At 40.8% G+C, this 16676-nt stretch overlaps 1 protein-coding gene across 2 annotated transcripts; it reads right to left on the bottom strand.

Moving 5' to 3' along the window:
* Positions 1-578: 578 nt before the first annotated feature.
* On the bottom strand, positions 579-13698 carry scn1ba (sodium channel, voltage-gated, type I, beta a). Of its 2 annotated transcripts, none has more exons than XM_020587128.1 (7): positions 11897-13698; positions 4987-5063; positions 4228-4394; positions 2325-2565; positions 1498-1639; positions 1250-1321; positions 579-924 (listed from the first exon to the last, which is right to left on the bottom strand). In XM_020587128.1, the coding sequence occupies exons 3-6, from the start codon at positions 4342-4344 to the stop codon at positions 1255-1257; spliced, it is 567 nt and encodes a 188-aa protein (XP_020442784.1). In that variant the 5' UTR covers positions 4345-4394; positions 4987-5063; positions 11897-13698; the 3' UTR covers positions 579-924; positions 1250-1254. The 2 variants fall into 2 exon arrangements, with proteins under 2 accessions (XP_020442784.1, XP_020442783.1); XM_020587127.1 differs by lacking the exon at positions 4987-5063 and having other exon boundaries at positions 11897-12665; positions 12701-13698.
* Positions 13699-16676: the final 2978 nt, after the last annotated feature.

The following is a 16676-nucleotide window of genomic DNA, read 5'->3' as shown; positions in this document are numbered from 1 at the left end:
GAAGCACTGACTCCAGCTGCAGTCCACTCTTTGTGAATCTCCCCCACATTTTTGAATCGGTTTTGTTTCACAATCCTCTCCAGGGTGCGGTTATCCCTTTTGCTTGTACACTTTTTTCTACCACATCTTTTCCTTCCCTTCGCCTCTCTATTAATGTGCTTGGACACAGAGCTCTGTGAACAGCCAGCCTCTTCTGCAATGACCTTTTGTGTCTTGCCCTCCTTGTGCAAGGTGTCAATGGTCGTCTTTTGGACAACTGTCAGGTCAGCAGTCTTCCCCATGATTGTGTAGCCTACAGAACTAGACTGAGAGACCATTTAAAGGCCTTTGCAGGTGTTTTGAGTCAAATAGCTGATTAGAGTGTGGCACCAGGTGTCTTCAATACTGAACCTTTTCACAATATTCTAATTTTCTGAGATACCAAATTTGGGGTTTTCATTGGTTGTCAGTTATAATCATCACAATTAAAAGAAATAAACATTTGAAATATATCAGTCTGTGTGTAATGAATGGATATAATATACAAGTTTCACTTTTTGAATGGAATTAGTGAAATAAATCAACTTTTTGATGATATTCTAATTATATGACCAGCACCTGTATACTCTATATAATATACTCTACATTTGGTTAGAGATGGTCTGTGCATATACACCTATATACAGTACAGCTCTCTCTCCCTATGTCCTGTTGATCCATGACCCGATGCAGCCACCATGTCCCTCTTAAGGGGATACAGTTCAGTCCTTCTCATTTTTTTGCAGAAAGTTACTCAAAACCTTTCTGTGAAGCTCCTCCTCCTCCCTGTGGCTCTGTTTTTCCATCATGTGGAGAGGATGGTGGGAGATGGGTGATGGTGAGAGAAGAGGGCACGGATGTGGATGTGAGATTCCTTAAAGAAGCTGTCTTGAATTTTTCCTTGACCTGAAGTTAAAAACAAAGAAATACACAAACCTGTCAGGAAAATGAATTCTTTAGGGGCAGAGCAGGGACAAAAATGAGAAGAGTAACTCACCCTGTGTCTGAACTGTTCACAACTCATAGACATTTATCCTGTGATGAGCAGGTTCCCTACTTCCTATTTAGGAGTCACAAGCTGTGGCAGGTAACCACTAAACTAAGAGATACATTTAGGCCTGGCTGGTTGTCTGATGGGCTGACATTAGTTAAAAATACATAGGCTATTTTATGTAAAAAGGTTAATTCTTGAAAATCTTAGAGACCATGTTGAGTATGAATCCAGACCTACCTGTGCTATTCAGCTTCTTGTACACCAGCACAATTATCTTTACTTTCTGATGCTATAGCTAAATACTCCGCCCTGAGGAAAGGAGAGTGAAAGAAAGGAGAGAAAGATAAAAAAGCAGTTCCAGGAAGGGAAATCCAGGATGAAAGTGGAAGATGGGAAATCAGGACATTTGGACAGCCCAGCAGGATCTGGAAATGAAAGAACGGCACTGGCAAGAGGCTTGCTCTGTGTGTGTAGGTGTTACTCACGCGCTCTCTCTCAGAGCCTCCTCTCCTGCTGCTGAGATCTTCCTGTAGCAGTAAATCATCTCAACTACCAGCCAGAATTGCAGCCCGATGATAGAGACATACATCATCACCTCAGACAAAATGGAAGCCATTCCCCTGGTGACTAGAAACACACAGATCAACATACACTCATAATTCATGGTCCCCCTGTCCTGAGTTACAGTCATAATTTATTATTTACTGAATGCTTCTGCAGGTGCAGTTAACCTACAGTATCTGACATCCACTGATGAATTCAGTTCTGTTGTGAAGTCCATTACCCATTGTGCCCTTGCACAGATCTTGTAGTAGTTGATCTGCGTGCTTCAACTAATGAAAATTCAGAGGATCCAGAATTGAACCTTGGGGGACATCTCAATTACTTTCTATGGTTTTGACCATTAACCTGGGGCAATGGAAGCTAGCTGTAAACACAGCATGTTATCGCCCTTTAAATCTAAGACCTACAACTTCTTTGGCCTTCTCAGCATTGTTTTTTATATAAACAGTGCAAGCTGTTGGTTGCCTTGTCCTACTGACCAGTTTTTATGTATGGTTGTCCAGACTGTAGATTTCAGCTAGCCTTTAGCTTTGTTTTGAGCTAAAGTTGGTTCTTTAGTGCATTGCTCAGTGTAATTAGAAGTTCAATAAATATGGGCCTATTTCAGTGTAACATTAAAATTAAAGCAACCTATAAATGCAAGTCAGTGGTAGTTATGGATAATTTTGTTTTGCCATTTCCCACTCAAACATACAGTACATCAGCCCCTGCCCCCACCCCAGATCCACTCCAAGCCCTCTGTTCTTACGTTGTGGGACCACATTCAGGGTGATAATCTTGGTGATGTTAGTTTCAATCTGGGGCGACTTCTTATAGGTGAGGACGCGGAAGAATGTGCACTTGTAGGTTCCCGTGTCATTGTATGTCACATTGAGGATGAAGATGGAGCCGTCCTGTAGGTCCTTGGTGTTCTTGCTGCCATTCCACATCAAACGCCCATAGAAACGTAGGTCAATTACTTCTTCTGCTATGTCTTCATAGATATATATCTGGAAGGAAGTTAAAGAATGGGATTTTTGAGCTGGAGGCAGACTCCAAACATTCAGCAAAGCGATTTGACAGTGTCTAGTTGTAAGGGAGTGTCTTTCCACCTATTTTTGGAAACTAATTAATAATCTTTGGCTGGATATTTTTTTATTCTTTATATGTGTGAATAAATACTGTAAAACTACAATTGAAAACTGCTGTTTTCTCTTGGATGCTGATAGGTATAAAACACACTGATTGTTCTGTGTTATGAATATTCACACCCTGAGTGTCAAGTCTGCGTTTCGGTTTCTGCCATACTTGAGGAAATAGACAGCTGGTCTCCTCCTCACCGCTGCTGCTATTTTTCTATTTCGACTGATGTGCAGTTAGCAGCCTTGCCTCTGCACTTCCTGGTGAATTAGTGGCTACTAATTTTAATTGGCAGTTTAGGGCTAATGGGCTCTCTTCTGCTATAGGCACTGAATATACCATTATGACCTCTTTGATTTGCCTGGGGAGGACATCTTTGGTAAGCAAAAAGGCTGCCTTCCAGTCGACACAAAGGGGGAGGAAAGTTTGTCATGAAAAATGCAAGACTCTGCGCTATCTCATGAGAAATGCATTACAGCCGTTTTCCAAAAAGCATTCAGACAGCACTGTTGTGATGGATGTGTCTGGGGCCTTGAGTTGATTGTATTTTAAAATCTGTGGTGTTTGGTCTCCGGCACTGGGCCTTTTTCATGAAGTTTAGACTGATATTTCAGTTTTTAGGGTAATTTCCAAATTAAATTGATATATTGAGAATAACTTACAAGAGGTGAATTTTTGTTATACTTTTGAGTCTTGACTGTATTGAATAAAGTGCATATGTGATTTGGCACAGTTTTTGTTTTTATGCTTGATGCCTTTCCTGACAACCCTCCCATTTTTTTATCCAGGCTTGGGATCAGCACATAGAGGGCAATGGCTTGTGTAACCCTAATAACTGGGTGTGCACCTCGTATTCCCAGGTGGTTCCCCCATTCCAAGTACAAATCAGGCCCAACCTTGCTTACTGTGGGATCAATAAAGTACCTACTCTACTCTACTTAGTTTCTCAGATCAGATGAGCTCGGGCACGACCAGGGTGGTGTGGCTGCATTGTATGATCTAAAGTAATTCTGTAAAAAAAAAATGTAAAAGAACCTGTATAAAAGAACCTTTGAGAATATGCTTATGTCATTCTTTGGAGAGAGACAGCTAGTCTTGTTGTCACAAAGTCCCAATAAAACAACTTGGTTTGACAAAATATTCTGGTGATTCTGGTGATTTGTGATGTTTACACCTAAATTTCTGTATTAAATAAATGCTGTGGGGTTGTGCAGTGGTTAGCATGGGCACCTTAGGAGGTTCTGGGTTTGAACTTGACCGCCACCGCCTCTCTGTGTGAATGTAAGTGTGAATGACAGTCTATATTTGTCAGCCCTGTGACAGACTGGTGACCTGTCCAGGGTGTACCTCGCCTCTCACCCAGTGTCGGCTGCGATTGGCTGCAGCAGGATAAGTGGTATAGATAAGGAATTGATAGATTAAACAAACCAGATATAAAATGTTATTGAGTGTATTCCCTAAAATGTTGAACTGTTCCTTTAAGGCAATACTTATTCAAGGTTTGCCTTGTCATATATCTTAATGCTACTTACAAGGGAGAAATCAGTCTCATCTGAAGCCTTGAAGTACCAGTTGACAGAAGCTGTGGCATGCACCTCGCCTCTTCTCTTACAGGAAATGCAGCCCAGCCTGAAGCCTTTGCTGGCCATGGCCTCTGTGTCTGAGTCCACCTCCACGCAGGCCCCATGGCACAGAGACGCTACAGAGTGAACCAGACGAAGAACACACAGTGAGAAACCTTCTGTTTTTACTTTTTATTGTTCTTTGTCTATTTACAGGTCATGACATTCAGACATAATAGTCATGAACTGCAGTCATTCCCTTTTTTTTTATATACCCGTAATTGGACAGAAAGGTTGACACACGGGCAGAGCTCTGGTGTTTCTAGTTTCTCAGTACTTGCAGGCAAACTCTCTAACAGTACTTTACAAAACAAGAATAGCTGATTGAACTTTAGAATTTTTGCATGCTTGTTCCCAGTGCACTTTGCATGCACATTGCTTTCCCCTCATATCGGGCATAGCTTTTTTCTTGCTTTTTTTCCCCACTCATCATTTCAGCTCATAGATTGCTCAGAATTGGATTAATTTGGTTTTTAGTTCTGCGGTCATTTACATTTGAGATATTTTTAATCTATGAAACTGAGGGGAAATAAAGAGGTTGCATTGAGTGCTACTATTGTCTTGCATAATGTCAATTAATATCTGAGTTAAATTCATATATAGATGCACAAGTCTATATATGCCATCATCATCATGACACATACTTTGCATCGGCCAGGAGTTACACACCTGTAACTCCAAATGTTTCTTTCTCACACTGCACCTTGCAGTTTCCAATGATCTTGTGCTATTCTCAACTTTCATCTCTGGAGAAGCGTTTGTTTTGAACCGTAAGATGGGTGGAGGAAAATGAGGGAGAGGACAGGAAACACATGGCACAACGCTGGTAAGAGAACTCTGAGAAATCATTTAAAGTTCAATTGAGATTCACACCGGCTGCACATCGTCCATGGCCTCGTACACAAATACAAAACAGCTCTGTTTTCTACTACCTGGGATACAAATACTGCAGCACCATAGTGCGCCATTTAAAAGAATTATACAAATACAGATGCCACCACACTGCAGAAAAAACATGAACAGAAGGAATGAAGAAAGAGAAAGTTAGCACAGGGTTCAGTAGGTACAGCCATTTCTACAAAAGCACAGGGAGATGGGAAAGCACGAGGGAAGAGGTCTAAAAACTGGCTGATGCACTGCAGAGAAAGAAGAGGGAGAGAGGAGGAAAAGTTAAGAACATAATGTAAGACTTCACAGGCCCAAAAATAAAACCCATACATATCTGGCCTCCTTGTTTTTTTTTTATTATAAGAGATACAGTAAACCTATGCATTTAAAACCAAACATAGAGCTGATGCACCCAGCTGAACCCGAGAACGACTGAACCCAAGCCAAAGTTTCAGGTGCCAAAGTTACATTCAAGCAAGTAATTGTATGAATTTTGTTCAGGTCGATAAAAATTCAACCTGCATTGATTTATCAGGTCTCATTACTATAAGTTAATTCTGGTTCCATGTACTTAGTTTTTATTTTCATACAGTAGTTGTGGATATTATCCTATTAATAATAGCATCACCCAAATTACACCTTCATCCCAGTTTACAGAGTGACTTCCTGTTTCATCTTTGACCTCTTGTTGCAGTTGTATATATAATGTCAATATTGTTATATTTTTTGCACAACTCATCACAATCCTGGACTTTTCTCTGGGTTTAGTGGGTCTGATCGTGCATTTGCACCAGTAGCATTCTGACTTCACTGCTCACTTGAATAGTGCTTTCAGATACTGGTGGGAGGTGTGTGCTGTGCAGACTAGATGGTTTTAATTGGTTATTGTGACAATAAGCAGCCTAACACCAATCAGAAACACCATATGTGTTTATTTTTCTCCTAAACATGAATGTGTGCATATATTGTTTTTTTGTTTTGTTTACAAAATCATAATTCCAGCTGCACCACAATATTTCCATGTATCACCTAGCAGTTGCAGAAGTACCCACTGGTGTACACACTGGTTTAGATCTGGCTAAACAGTGGACTTGTTGGTATCCAGTCTAAGTCTGGCTGGTTATTTCCAGATCCATGCAATTATTCTGATGAGTACAGTGTTATAATTATATTTAGTATAATAGCCAAAACTAGCACTGTATTAAACCAGAATGTTCCCTTAGAGTAGCATTTACATAGACCTGACATTCACCAAAATAATTCAAGTGAGCAAAACTTCACTGTCTCATCCTAGCAAACAGTAATTTGGTTAAGGTGGGGTTCTTTGGTTCTCAGGTTTTCTGGGAATCTGCTCTGTGGAGGAATTCCAGATTATAACAAATAGACCTGAGCCAAACAGCATTTGCCAGTTCTTCTCCTGAACTTTATAAACCTGCTGCACTTGTTCAAGGACAGCAAAGCAGTGAGTGGAAAATGCAAAATGGCTTCATTGCTTGTTTAATCCCTGTTCTATTTAGCTCTCTTGTCTGTTGCAAATGTGACCTGATTGTTTGTGTTAATTACATGCTGCTGTAAAGCTGGTCCAGCTGTCAGCGCTGGCTGCCAGTAGAGGTCGGTGAAAGTCGTTTATCACAAACCGCCCCTTGTAAAATCTCAGAGGAACATGAATGAAAATCAACTACTAGCTATTTTTACTAATTAGACACCACCACATATTAGGCTCATCATTAATGTACAATGATGTTTTGACTCAGGTCTGAGAGAGACTTCATGATATCGACTTCTACTGTGTAGTAAAAACAGAGATGCAGAAAGAGACAGACACAGGAGCAAGACCCCATGCAGAAAAACGGAACAGTTTCTGAAGGCTGGCATTTTGACTGCTCAGAGACATTACAGCAGCAATGACACACATGTTGGACAGTAAGAGACATACAAAAGGGTGTTAGAAGACCAAAGAAATCACTGTGGTTGCAGGACAGAAAGAACAGAGACAGATGAAAGTAGCTGCATTTAACAGTAGCACACAAACAGCAAGAGACCGTAAGCCCGAGGGAGCTCAGTGACACAGTGAGAGGGGGGAATGCACAAGGTGAGCACAGGCTGTCCAAAGCTGAGACAGCAAGTTCAGAAGACAGAGAAAAGACAGTAGGAGAAAGAGACAAACATGCTAACTGACACAACAGCAAGTGCAGACTAAACCGAGCCAGAGCCACCACACTGCTCCAGAAATGATTTTCACTAACTACAGCAGGACACACAGACACACATCAAAAATGCAAATCCATTACATAATCTGTGGTCTGAAGTTGAGGATTATGCAGCGGATATTCAGGAAATTGTAGATTAGGAGTTTTTCGTCACTCATGGGGGCTGGCTGATTAAACCCTCATATCATGCTGTATTACCATTGAGGTCTATAAAGCAACAAAAGAAAAAAAATTCACTCATTGAGGTTAGCTATCTTAGCATGTCTCTGGGAGCCAAAGGCAATACAAAAAAAGGTTATTTGCTTCATTGAGAGCGAGGGAGAAAAGAAAACTGGATAAGCTACAGCAAAAGAGATGAGGGAGGACAACATCCGTTTCTATGGCTGGGGTACTACGGACATAAACACACATACTGTAGGCACTGAAACACTGTGCTGTGTGCATCTCTTTTAGTTTAATCCACCACAATGTCATGGCTGATAAACTCACGTCAGGCCGGTTTATCAGTATAGAATAAACCAGAAGAATCCCCGTCTAGCTATTTTTTCTAAAGCAGCTGCTTCGTTGTTTCCAGAATGCAATTTCTGTTTTGTGGAGTCCAACACCAGAGAAAGACAACTACCACATTCTTTTCTGTGATTTTAAAACTAAATGATCTCACTGACGATTGCCTCATGGAGTCAAAAATAAAAGTTAAGAGGACTTCTTAGTAGCTCTCTAAACACCAACCCCATGAAAACCTTTGCTACTTTGCATTTGCTTCTCAAAAGCTTTTTTCCTACTGTGACAAATAAGTGGATTAAAATGAAGAATCAAAGAACAATCAAGGACAGAAGAGTCAGGTTGACTCCACATTCTGTCCTTTTACCAAAGACTATTTAAAAAAGAGCAAACATCCTAAAGTTAGAACTTGAATTGTTCATATTGGTCTATAGTTGAAACCAGTCATTTTTACCTATTTTACATTAACCGGCTCAAGACATTTTGGGACACTTCCTCAGATTGTCACAAATATTGTAGCTTTAACTTTGTCAGCCAACAAGTATTTTTGTCAAAATACTTGACACAATTTTTAAAAACTGACTAAAACATATTGAAATAACTACTGTTTACCATCTCTCTCCACACAGAGAAACTAGTCTGTCCACATCCTGATACATAATGTGGTTTTGTCCTTGTGTGTCCTTATGTGGCTTTGGCACACACATACTTTCCAGATACACAATTTCCAGAAGCACTTAGCAGTTGGTCATAAGTGATGGTCTCTCTGCTTAAGAGATAAGTGTAACAAATAATTGTTCCAATAAACACGAGAAACGTGAATAAATCCACATACAGCTACATATTAAGCTATAGACCATTACATGTATACTCTTACAAACTTAAGGAAAACAAGCAACTTCGCTTTAGCAACTTCACATCGATCACAGGATCAAATGTTGTAAAGTGTTATAAGTGCAGGGCAGAACACAAATTTGTGACAGTGAAAATACGGTGTTAACAATAAGTTCCCAGTTCTGCAAATGCATCACCTTGTCATCTCATACAACAAAGCTCTCACTCTCCTGACCACCACCGTCCTCTAACAACTACCGGAAACCCTGGGAATACAAACATCTGTCACACAGCTGGATGAACAGGGGCTCAGGGTGTGTGTGTGTGTGTGTGTGTGTGTGCGCGTGCAAGCAGGTCTGTTTGCATGTCTTGTGTGACAAAAGCGCAGGACACATGCAGCCTGCAATTAGGTCGCAGCACAGTATCTCGCTCCAGATTTGCGGGTTAGAAGGATCTCATAAAAACAGAGCCTCAAATAGAATCAGAATGAAACTCTGACAGCAGCTGCAGATGGGACACAAGTGAAAGCACTCTGAAAATCACATTCATGCTTTTGTACAGAGTGGAGAGCTACTCTGCAAGAAATATAGAGCCAGACCTCCCATATGCTGTATGTAGCAGCTGCTGCAGGTTTTATTTGATCAGCAACAGAGATGGCTTCAGATGTTGCACAAACCACTTGAAAAAATACTGATTTGTTAAATTATTTAACTTTTACGGTAAGGTCCACAGTGGCCAGAATCTTGGACCTGAGCTGTAAATGTTCCCAGTTCCACACTGTTCCATAGATGGGCTGTCCTGGCACATCTCTTCAGTGCTGCATGGAGGACCTAGACAGTGCCTGTGGACTCACAATTACTCATTAGCCTCAGAAAGGCTTATGTCAGAGTGCTGGAAAGGCGTCTACACTACCCTGATGAACCTCCTGGCCACAGATAATCAGCTGAAAATGGGGATGGATGGCTGTAAATGCTGAAGAAGCTGCAAAAAGCTTAAAAAAAAACAACAAAAAAACTTCCTCTTACCTATGTCCTACAATCTAATGTATTATTTAAGTGTTTAAAAAAACAAATCGTATCACAACTCAAGAGTGCAAACACTTGTATAAAGAATTCCTAAAACACAAGTACAAACCAATAATCAGTATCAGAAATAACTTTAAAAGTAAAACTTGCTGCTGCAATGCATCACTCATGCAGTCATAAATAGTTTATGCTCTACGCCTGCTGCTTACGATGAGCTTCTCGGTAATGTCATTTCCAACTTGTGCAGAGGAAGCGGTCAGACTGGAGTGATGGAATGGATATGGGGAGTGATGGAATTGATATGGATCCAAATGGCTTGATTGTGGGGCGGCTCAGATATCCTGACAGTTATCTCCTTTGACCATAAGCTTGTGCTCAAGCCATTTGCAGACTCAGTGCTTCAGAGCTACAGTTGACTGCATGCATTAGATAAGGTGCCATCAGATGCATTAAGTTTTAGGAGCATCTGGTTTGAAAGCAGGTACTGTTTGGTCTGTCTCATGCCTGAAAACATTGACTGAATTATCATTGATTGTTGTTTATACATTTTTTTCTTTTTGTAAATAATTCTAAAATTAAAAACATTCCTTCATAATTTATGCATCTTACATCCCAGTGTTCTGGAGGTCGTCTGGCATATTCTGTCCTAGATGAACCCGAAGCTCAGCTTCACTCAGCCTCTGTTCAAAAATGTTAATTTCTTCTTATCTTGAAAGAGATTTGTCATATCTATTCACGTCTTTATACTGAGATCAGCTATAGTTCAATATTATTTAAAGCACGCATGGTGAAATATTTTTGTTAACTGTTGTGTTTCCCTGGTTGTAGCTCATTTACCAACACCTACTTCTTGTTCAAATAGTCTCCAGTCACTTTTAAGGCATGCCCATTGTCTGTATTACATTCAGATAAGTTTCCAAATAAATCTAGAGGCCACAAATAAAGAAATTCTGGCTGTGAATGTAAATTTCTTAAAGTTTACGAAAGACGATATCCTTGCAGAGTTTCTTCTTTTTCTGTGGGTCTCAGGAGACTGATAGCACTTTAAAGGTGATGGAATATTTAGCTCGGCTATTTTCACATCAGCGGAAGGTGTTTCTCATGCTATAACAGAACGAATGGCAGTAAACAGCTTCTCGTGAAAGTGGGAAATGGTTTCGTGATGTCTCAAATCATGCAGATATCAGCCGGAGGAATCGAAAGCCTGAGGGCAGCTTAGATAACTGGCACAAATTTTCTCTTTCATGATGCTATTTTTCCTGGGCAGTACTAGTATAAACGTTACATATCCAGCAGAGACCTGACTTAAGTAAAACATACAGCTGTAGCATGATGCAGAAAAGCAAACGTTCTTCAACCAACACAAACATCCTGAAATCCCTGAAAACTTCCATTCATTTGATCCGGAGCTGAAATTATTTGTCCATTAACAGATTAGTTGATTGACTGAAAATTAATCAACTATTTTTATAACTAGATAATTGTTTTTCATTCAAATACACTAAATATAGAGTTTCCAGTTTCCAGGAGGAATTGTTGCTTTTCTCTTCTTTTATATCACTCAACTGTTAACAAACTTCTTCACTATGTTTGAGCATCTTATAGACAAATTATAGATCGGATTAATTCAGAAAAGCACTGGTATATTAATGAGTAATGAAAATAATCATTAGAAGCAGCACTGAACTGCAAATACACACATCAGGGGAACATGGATGTAACACAGAGATATAAATACTCTACATTGTTCTAGGCCGATGAATACACATCAACTGTGGTATCTGTGTGTGTGTGTCCTCCATTTTAATGCTGCCACATGGCCTCATCTCATTACTCTGAAAAGGCAACAAACCTGAACAGCTGGGCTTTTAGTAAACAAACCAGCACAATAAGGGAACAACACACACACACACACACACACATATATCTGCATGTGAACACACCCATCCATAAACACACATACACTTGAGAAAATCCCCAAAACATCACCTGCAAACACATGACACAACAGGAAACACCTTGATGGTAACACACAGCAAGACACTGATTGGGCGACTGGATGGTGGCTCTTGTGCATGCCAAGGTGTTGCTATAATGGCAACACAACCACTGCCCACTCACCTTGAAGCACCAACAGGGCCAGAGGTAGCAACAGCAGCTCTTGTACTGTAGACATCCTGACAGAAGAAAGAAGACTGATGGCGGTTCACCACACTCACACTCACACACACACACACACACACACACACCTCAAAATGGGGGACACACAGGCAGATAAGACGAAGCTACAGCAGCTGCATCACCAGCTTGGTGATGAGCACTGAGACACCAAAGACTATGATGAAAAGTCTGGGAGGTGAGAGGAGCAGACTCTTTCCTGATGCTGTTGGGTCCAGCTGTGGTGTCTTCTCCTGCTTGTTTCTAGATGATACTAGTACCAGAAGAAGGGGTGGGTGTGTCCTCTTGCTGCTCTGCTCTTCTTAAGTACCTGAAAAGCCAGAGAGCAGTAGCCTGGAAGTTGTGCTGCCTTGTTTCTGCCCATCCCAGGATCTAAATCACTCTATTTAGCTGGAAAGCCTGTCCAACCCCTCAGTGAGTTATCACAGGGAGGAATCTCTCCGAGTTTCAGGTTTCACCCTCTTGTTGCTCCAAAAGGGCCTTTGTTCAACTATATATGCTCTGGCACACCCTTAGGCCTCCAGTATCCTGACTTGCACAGACTGAAAGAAAATGGCAGTGTCAGTAATTAAAAAAAAAAAAGCTAGTGGAAGACTAATATGTTAGGCTGATAGGAGGTGATGGCAGGGGATGATGCTGAGGAGTCTGATAATGTCAAAATGTTGCATGCATGAATGCCAGGAAATGGACAGGAAATGTTCAGCTTCCCTCACTGACTTTTCTCTCATGCAGGATTGCAAATATAACCTGAACAAAAAATGGGTCTTGGCTTGATAGAGTAAAATGGCAAACAGAAGCAGTGTGAAGTATCCTTTAGCTTGTTTCCAACTCTTTGGCAGAAATTACAATTATCACCTTACTATTATTAGTGCCTCAAAATAGTGTTATTGCTTTCTTTCTGCTGTCCAAGTTGCAGATTCACAACTACACATCTGTTCAGATACAGTTCCAGGCAGTGGTCTAGGGCAGAGTCTGGCTGATAATTCATGTGAAATCATCCACTGTTAGTGCACGTCAGTTAAGCCATATGGTTTGTTTAGCACAGGCTTGACTACAACAGCACAGGTGGCTCTGCTGCTCAGACGGGCCACCCGTGCATGAAACCTGTCTGAAAGGCATGCAGTCAGCAGCTGAAGGGAGTTTATTGACGCGGATGCCCGCATTCAGTTTGTCTTTGGAGGTTAAAGAAGTGCGCTATTCTGTGTATTCTAGCAATGTGAGAACAGGTGGGACTGTGTTTGACTTCGGGCGATCAAACTACAGTCAAATATTGGCTAGTCGTTATCTGTGAATTTGGTTTAAAAATACATGCAGTCGTGTCTGTCCTTCTCTTTACACTCCCATAAACGCAGCGCGCGTCTCTGCGTCTCTTTACCTTCTCCGCTTTTGACAAAATTTCAGTTTTTAAAATCAAATCCTGCGCGTCCCCCTCGCTGGTGTCCTTTAAACGTCGCGTCCTGGTAGAGCTGGAAGGCTCACGCAGTCAGATGGTGGAAGTCCCTTTGCTGTCACATCGCGGACCTCTGGAGATATTTTAACACCAGTCTCAGAGCACGGACACTGACAAAAAAATCTTAAGAAGAGACGCACGGTGGGAAATTTCTTTTAGAGACACTATATTCCTCCTGGAGATTTTAATCCAGGCGCCAGCCGAAAAAGCTGTATACACGTAAGGAAGAACATTCAGTAAGCCTCAACAATTACATGGTGTGTCAGTGGAAGGATGCTGCACTAATCAGCCTCTGGGATAGCTGAAGGCTGGAGGAGGGAGGTGCGCGCTGGAGGAGGAGGAGGAGGAGGAGGGAGGGTGTGATGCATTGCAGCAGATAGATAGAGAAAGAAAAAGAGGAGGAGGGACTGGTATAGAGCCGTTGTTATGGCAACAGTAATTTTATGTGTTTCCGCCCCTTCCAGAAACCCCCACGTGTTGGCAAAGACAAAAATCGGTTTTTAACTGGGAAGTGTGCCAAAATGACCCAAAGAATATAGTGTAGCATAAGGATATTATGAGCATAATTTCAAGCATGAGATTTCCCAAACTGTGATTTATGAATGGATCTTTCTGCCCCCAAGATGTTAAATAAACAAGGCAGACCCAAAATCCAAGACGCAAGGTTTAATGTCAGTATGTGAGGTGAAATGCAGGGTTCTGCTAGAAGACTAGTGAACAATAATTAGATCATTAAACAGAGATATGCCCTTTATAGATGTATGTAAGTGAAAACATGCAGGGCAGTGCAAAACCGAGACAACACAATAATCACAGTTGTCTTTTTTGCCTCCGAACTGCCTTATTCATCGTTTGGCACCATCAGTTTCTTCGTTCACATCTTTGTTTGCAGAGTTACTGTCATCACAGCACACCAGTGTCAGTGAGGTGCCGCCATGTTTCTGTGACAGTGAAGCTATTAATCACAAACTTAGTCATTCTTGCTCAGTTTATAGTAGCAGTGGTACAACAGTGCCACCATGAATCCAAACAGAACACACAACCTGCTATTACACTCAGTAGCCACCTTATTATACAGTATACACATACAGTATCTAGAACTACTGCAGTCTAATACAGCAGCAGCTGAGGCTCAGAAGGTAAAGTGGTTGGCGGTTCGATTCCTAGTCCACATGTTGAAGTGAGCAAGATACTGAACCCCAAGTTGCTCCCGATGACCAGAGCAGTGCCTGGCAGGGACAGCGCTGCCATCGGTGTGTGTGAGTGAGCTGGTGCCGCAGACGGCTGCCTCGGTTCTGTACCAGAGACAAATTCCTTGTGTGTGTAACATGCTTGGCCAGTAAAAAGTGATTTTCATCATCAGCCCTGTAATAAATATGTTCATGTCTTTGGGAAGCTAAAGGTTTTGATCCAGCTGTAGTTTGTGGTGCTACTGACACAGATGTGTTGTTGTAGTCATTTTGTGTCTCTTTGTGTCTGGATGCCATGCTCCTGTGGGGGGCTGGGGGGACTTCTACATGTGTGTGTCCATGGGCCTGTTGTCGAGGCTGTAAGCTGTTTGTTTTGATTATTCCATGTTATATAAAATAGTTTCTATTCACTTATTACATATATGTATATATATAGTATATTCTTAACCAAGTCCCCAGTCTGGCCTGTCATTTAGACATTTATATGTGAATGTCTAACACGGGTGGATCACATTAAAACTGTTTGTGGTTAAATAACCCATAGCTGTGTGGAAAGTCCCTAGTTCACTCACTGTAGCATGTCCTGTTCCCAGCCTGTCTGGCATTAAAAACATTTAAACCCACTTTCCTGTGGTTCTTTCTCTTAATCATTTGAACTCATATACAGGCACACACACTTGTACAATCAGAGGTAGCATGACCACAAGTGCACTGATGTCCTCATTTTGGCCATTTCATTATGCCACCAGTGAAGATTACTGTTGCCGATCACATCCCTGCCTCTGCCCTGACAAATGCACCGTGTGTGTGTGTTTGTGACCTTTACATGCATAATTCCATTAACATTATTTTAATGTCTTAAAATATATGGATTAACTTCAACCATAGCAAAATTGCCACTAGGGATGAACATCACTCATCCAGTTAGACACAACTGAGGAAAAACTTGTTTTATTATCCACAAATATAAACTAATCTTAGTGATACAAATCATACAAAACAACCGGTTTGAGGCATTTCATTTAAGAGACACAAACTGTGTGTTTTCTCAGTTTCAGCCTGGGGTTTTGGCTTTAAAATCTGCCTGGTTTAAGTTAGGATGATGATGATGCCCTATGGGTGTTTTTTAAGCTATCATATGAATGACAAAAACATTTTAATGTCACTCTAAATGGTTGCTCTTTGTGCAGCTGCCCACACTCACCAAAACAGGAAGAAAGATTATCAGTAATGTGTTTCATTACTGCAATGAAAAAGAACAGAAATCATAGTGAAGGAACCAATAAAAACTGTAGAAGAAGGAGCCAGAATAATGTAAGCACATTTCCTACAGGCGGGGCTTTACTTGGATTTTCTGATAGAGTTCTGACAAAGAAACCCTCCCTTGGAAATCAAGTCCAAAACCCAGTGCAGTCAGATTGTACATATTCAACCAAAAAGTGTTAACAATGAATGAATCAGAATAATAAGTCTGTTCTTTACATTGCATGTAAAGCTGTATAAACATGTTGATCTTCTGTCCTCTTTTTATGCCGTAACATTCACAGTCAAGCGCAGTTTACATTTTAAAAAATTAGAAGCTAAAAATGTTGTGAGGTTGTTTACACCTTCCCCAGCTAATTTCTACAAGACAATAGATGTAAACAATCCAACTAAATATTTAGTATAAGGGATTATTTGTGATTATATTGTCCTTAAAGGCATATATGGTATCCTACAGAGATATACTGTGGTTGGCTTTAGTCAGAAGCAGCCTCCACTTTAAAATCATTCCTCAGGTTAAGACTAGAAAATGTTTTTTGGGCACTCTCAGGCAGTTCAAGCAGTAAATATACACTCACTGGCCACTTTATTAGGCACACCTGTACACTTCCACTGTAACATCTGTTTTTTTTTCCAAATGTTTCTGTTTTTGGTGAAGTTATCATAAATGTACAAACTAAATTCTATGTTTATTATTGAGGTCATAGTTAAAGGTGGTGTTGTACTGGACTACATTATATTCAGAGGAGTTCCTAATATTTTGACCCTCTCGTGTATGTAGTTTGGGAGGACAAAAATATTAGGAACTCCTCTGAATATA

This window comes from Monopterus albus, unplaced genomic scaffold, assembly GCF_001952655.1.
Source record: "Monopterus albus unplaced genomic scaffold, M_albus_1.0 scaffold440.1, whole genome shotgun sequence".
NCBI lineage: Eukaryota > Metazoa > Chordata > Actinopteri > Synbranchiformes > Synbranchidae > Monopterus > Monopterus albus.
This window is presented reverse-complemented; position numbering and strand designations above follow the sequence as displayed.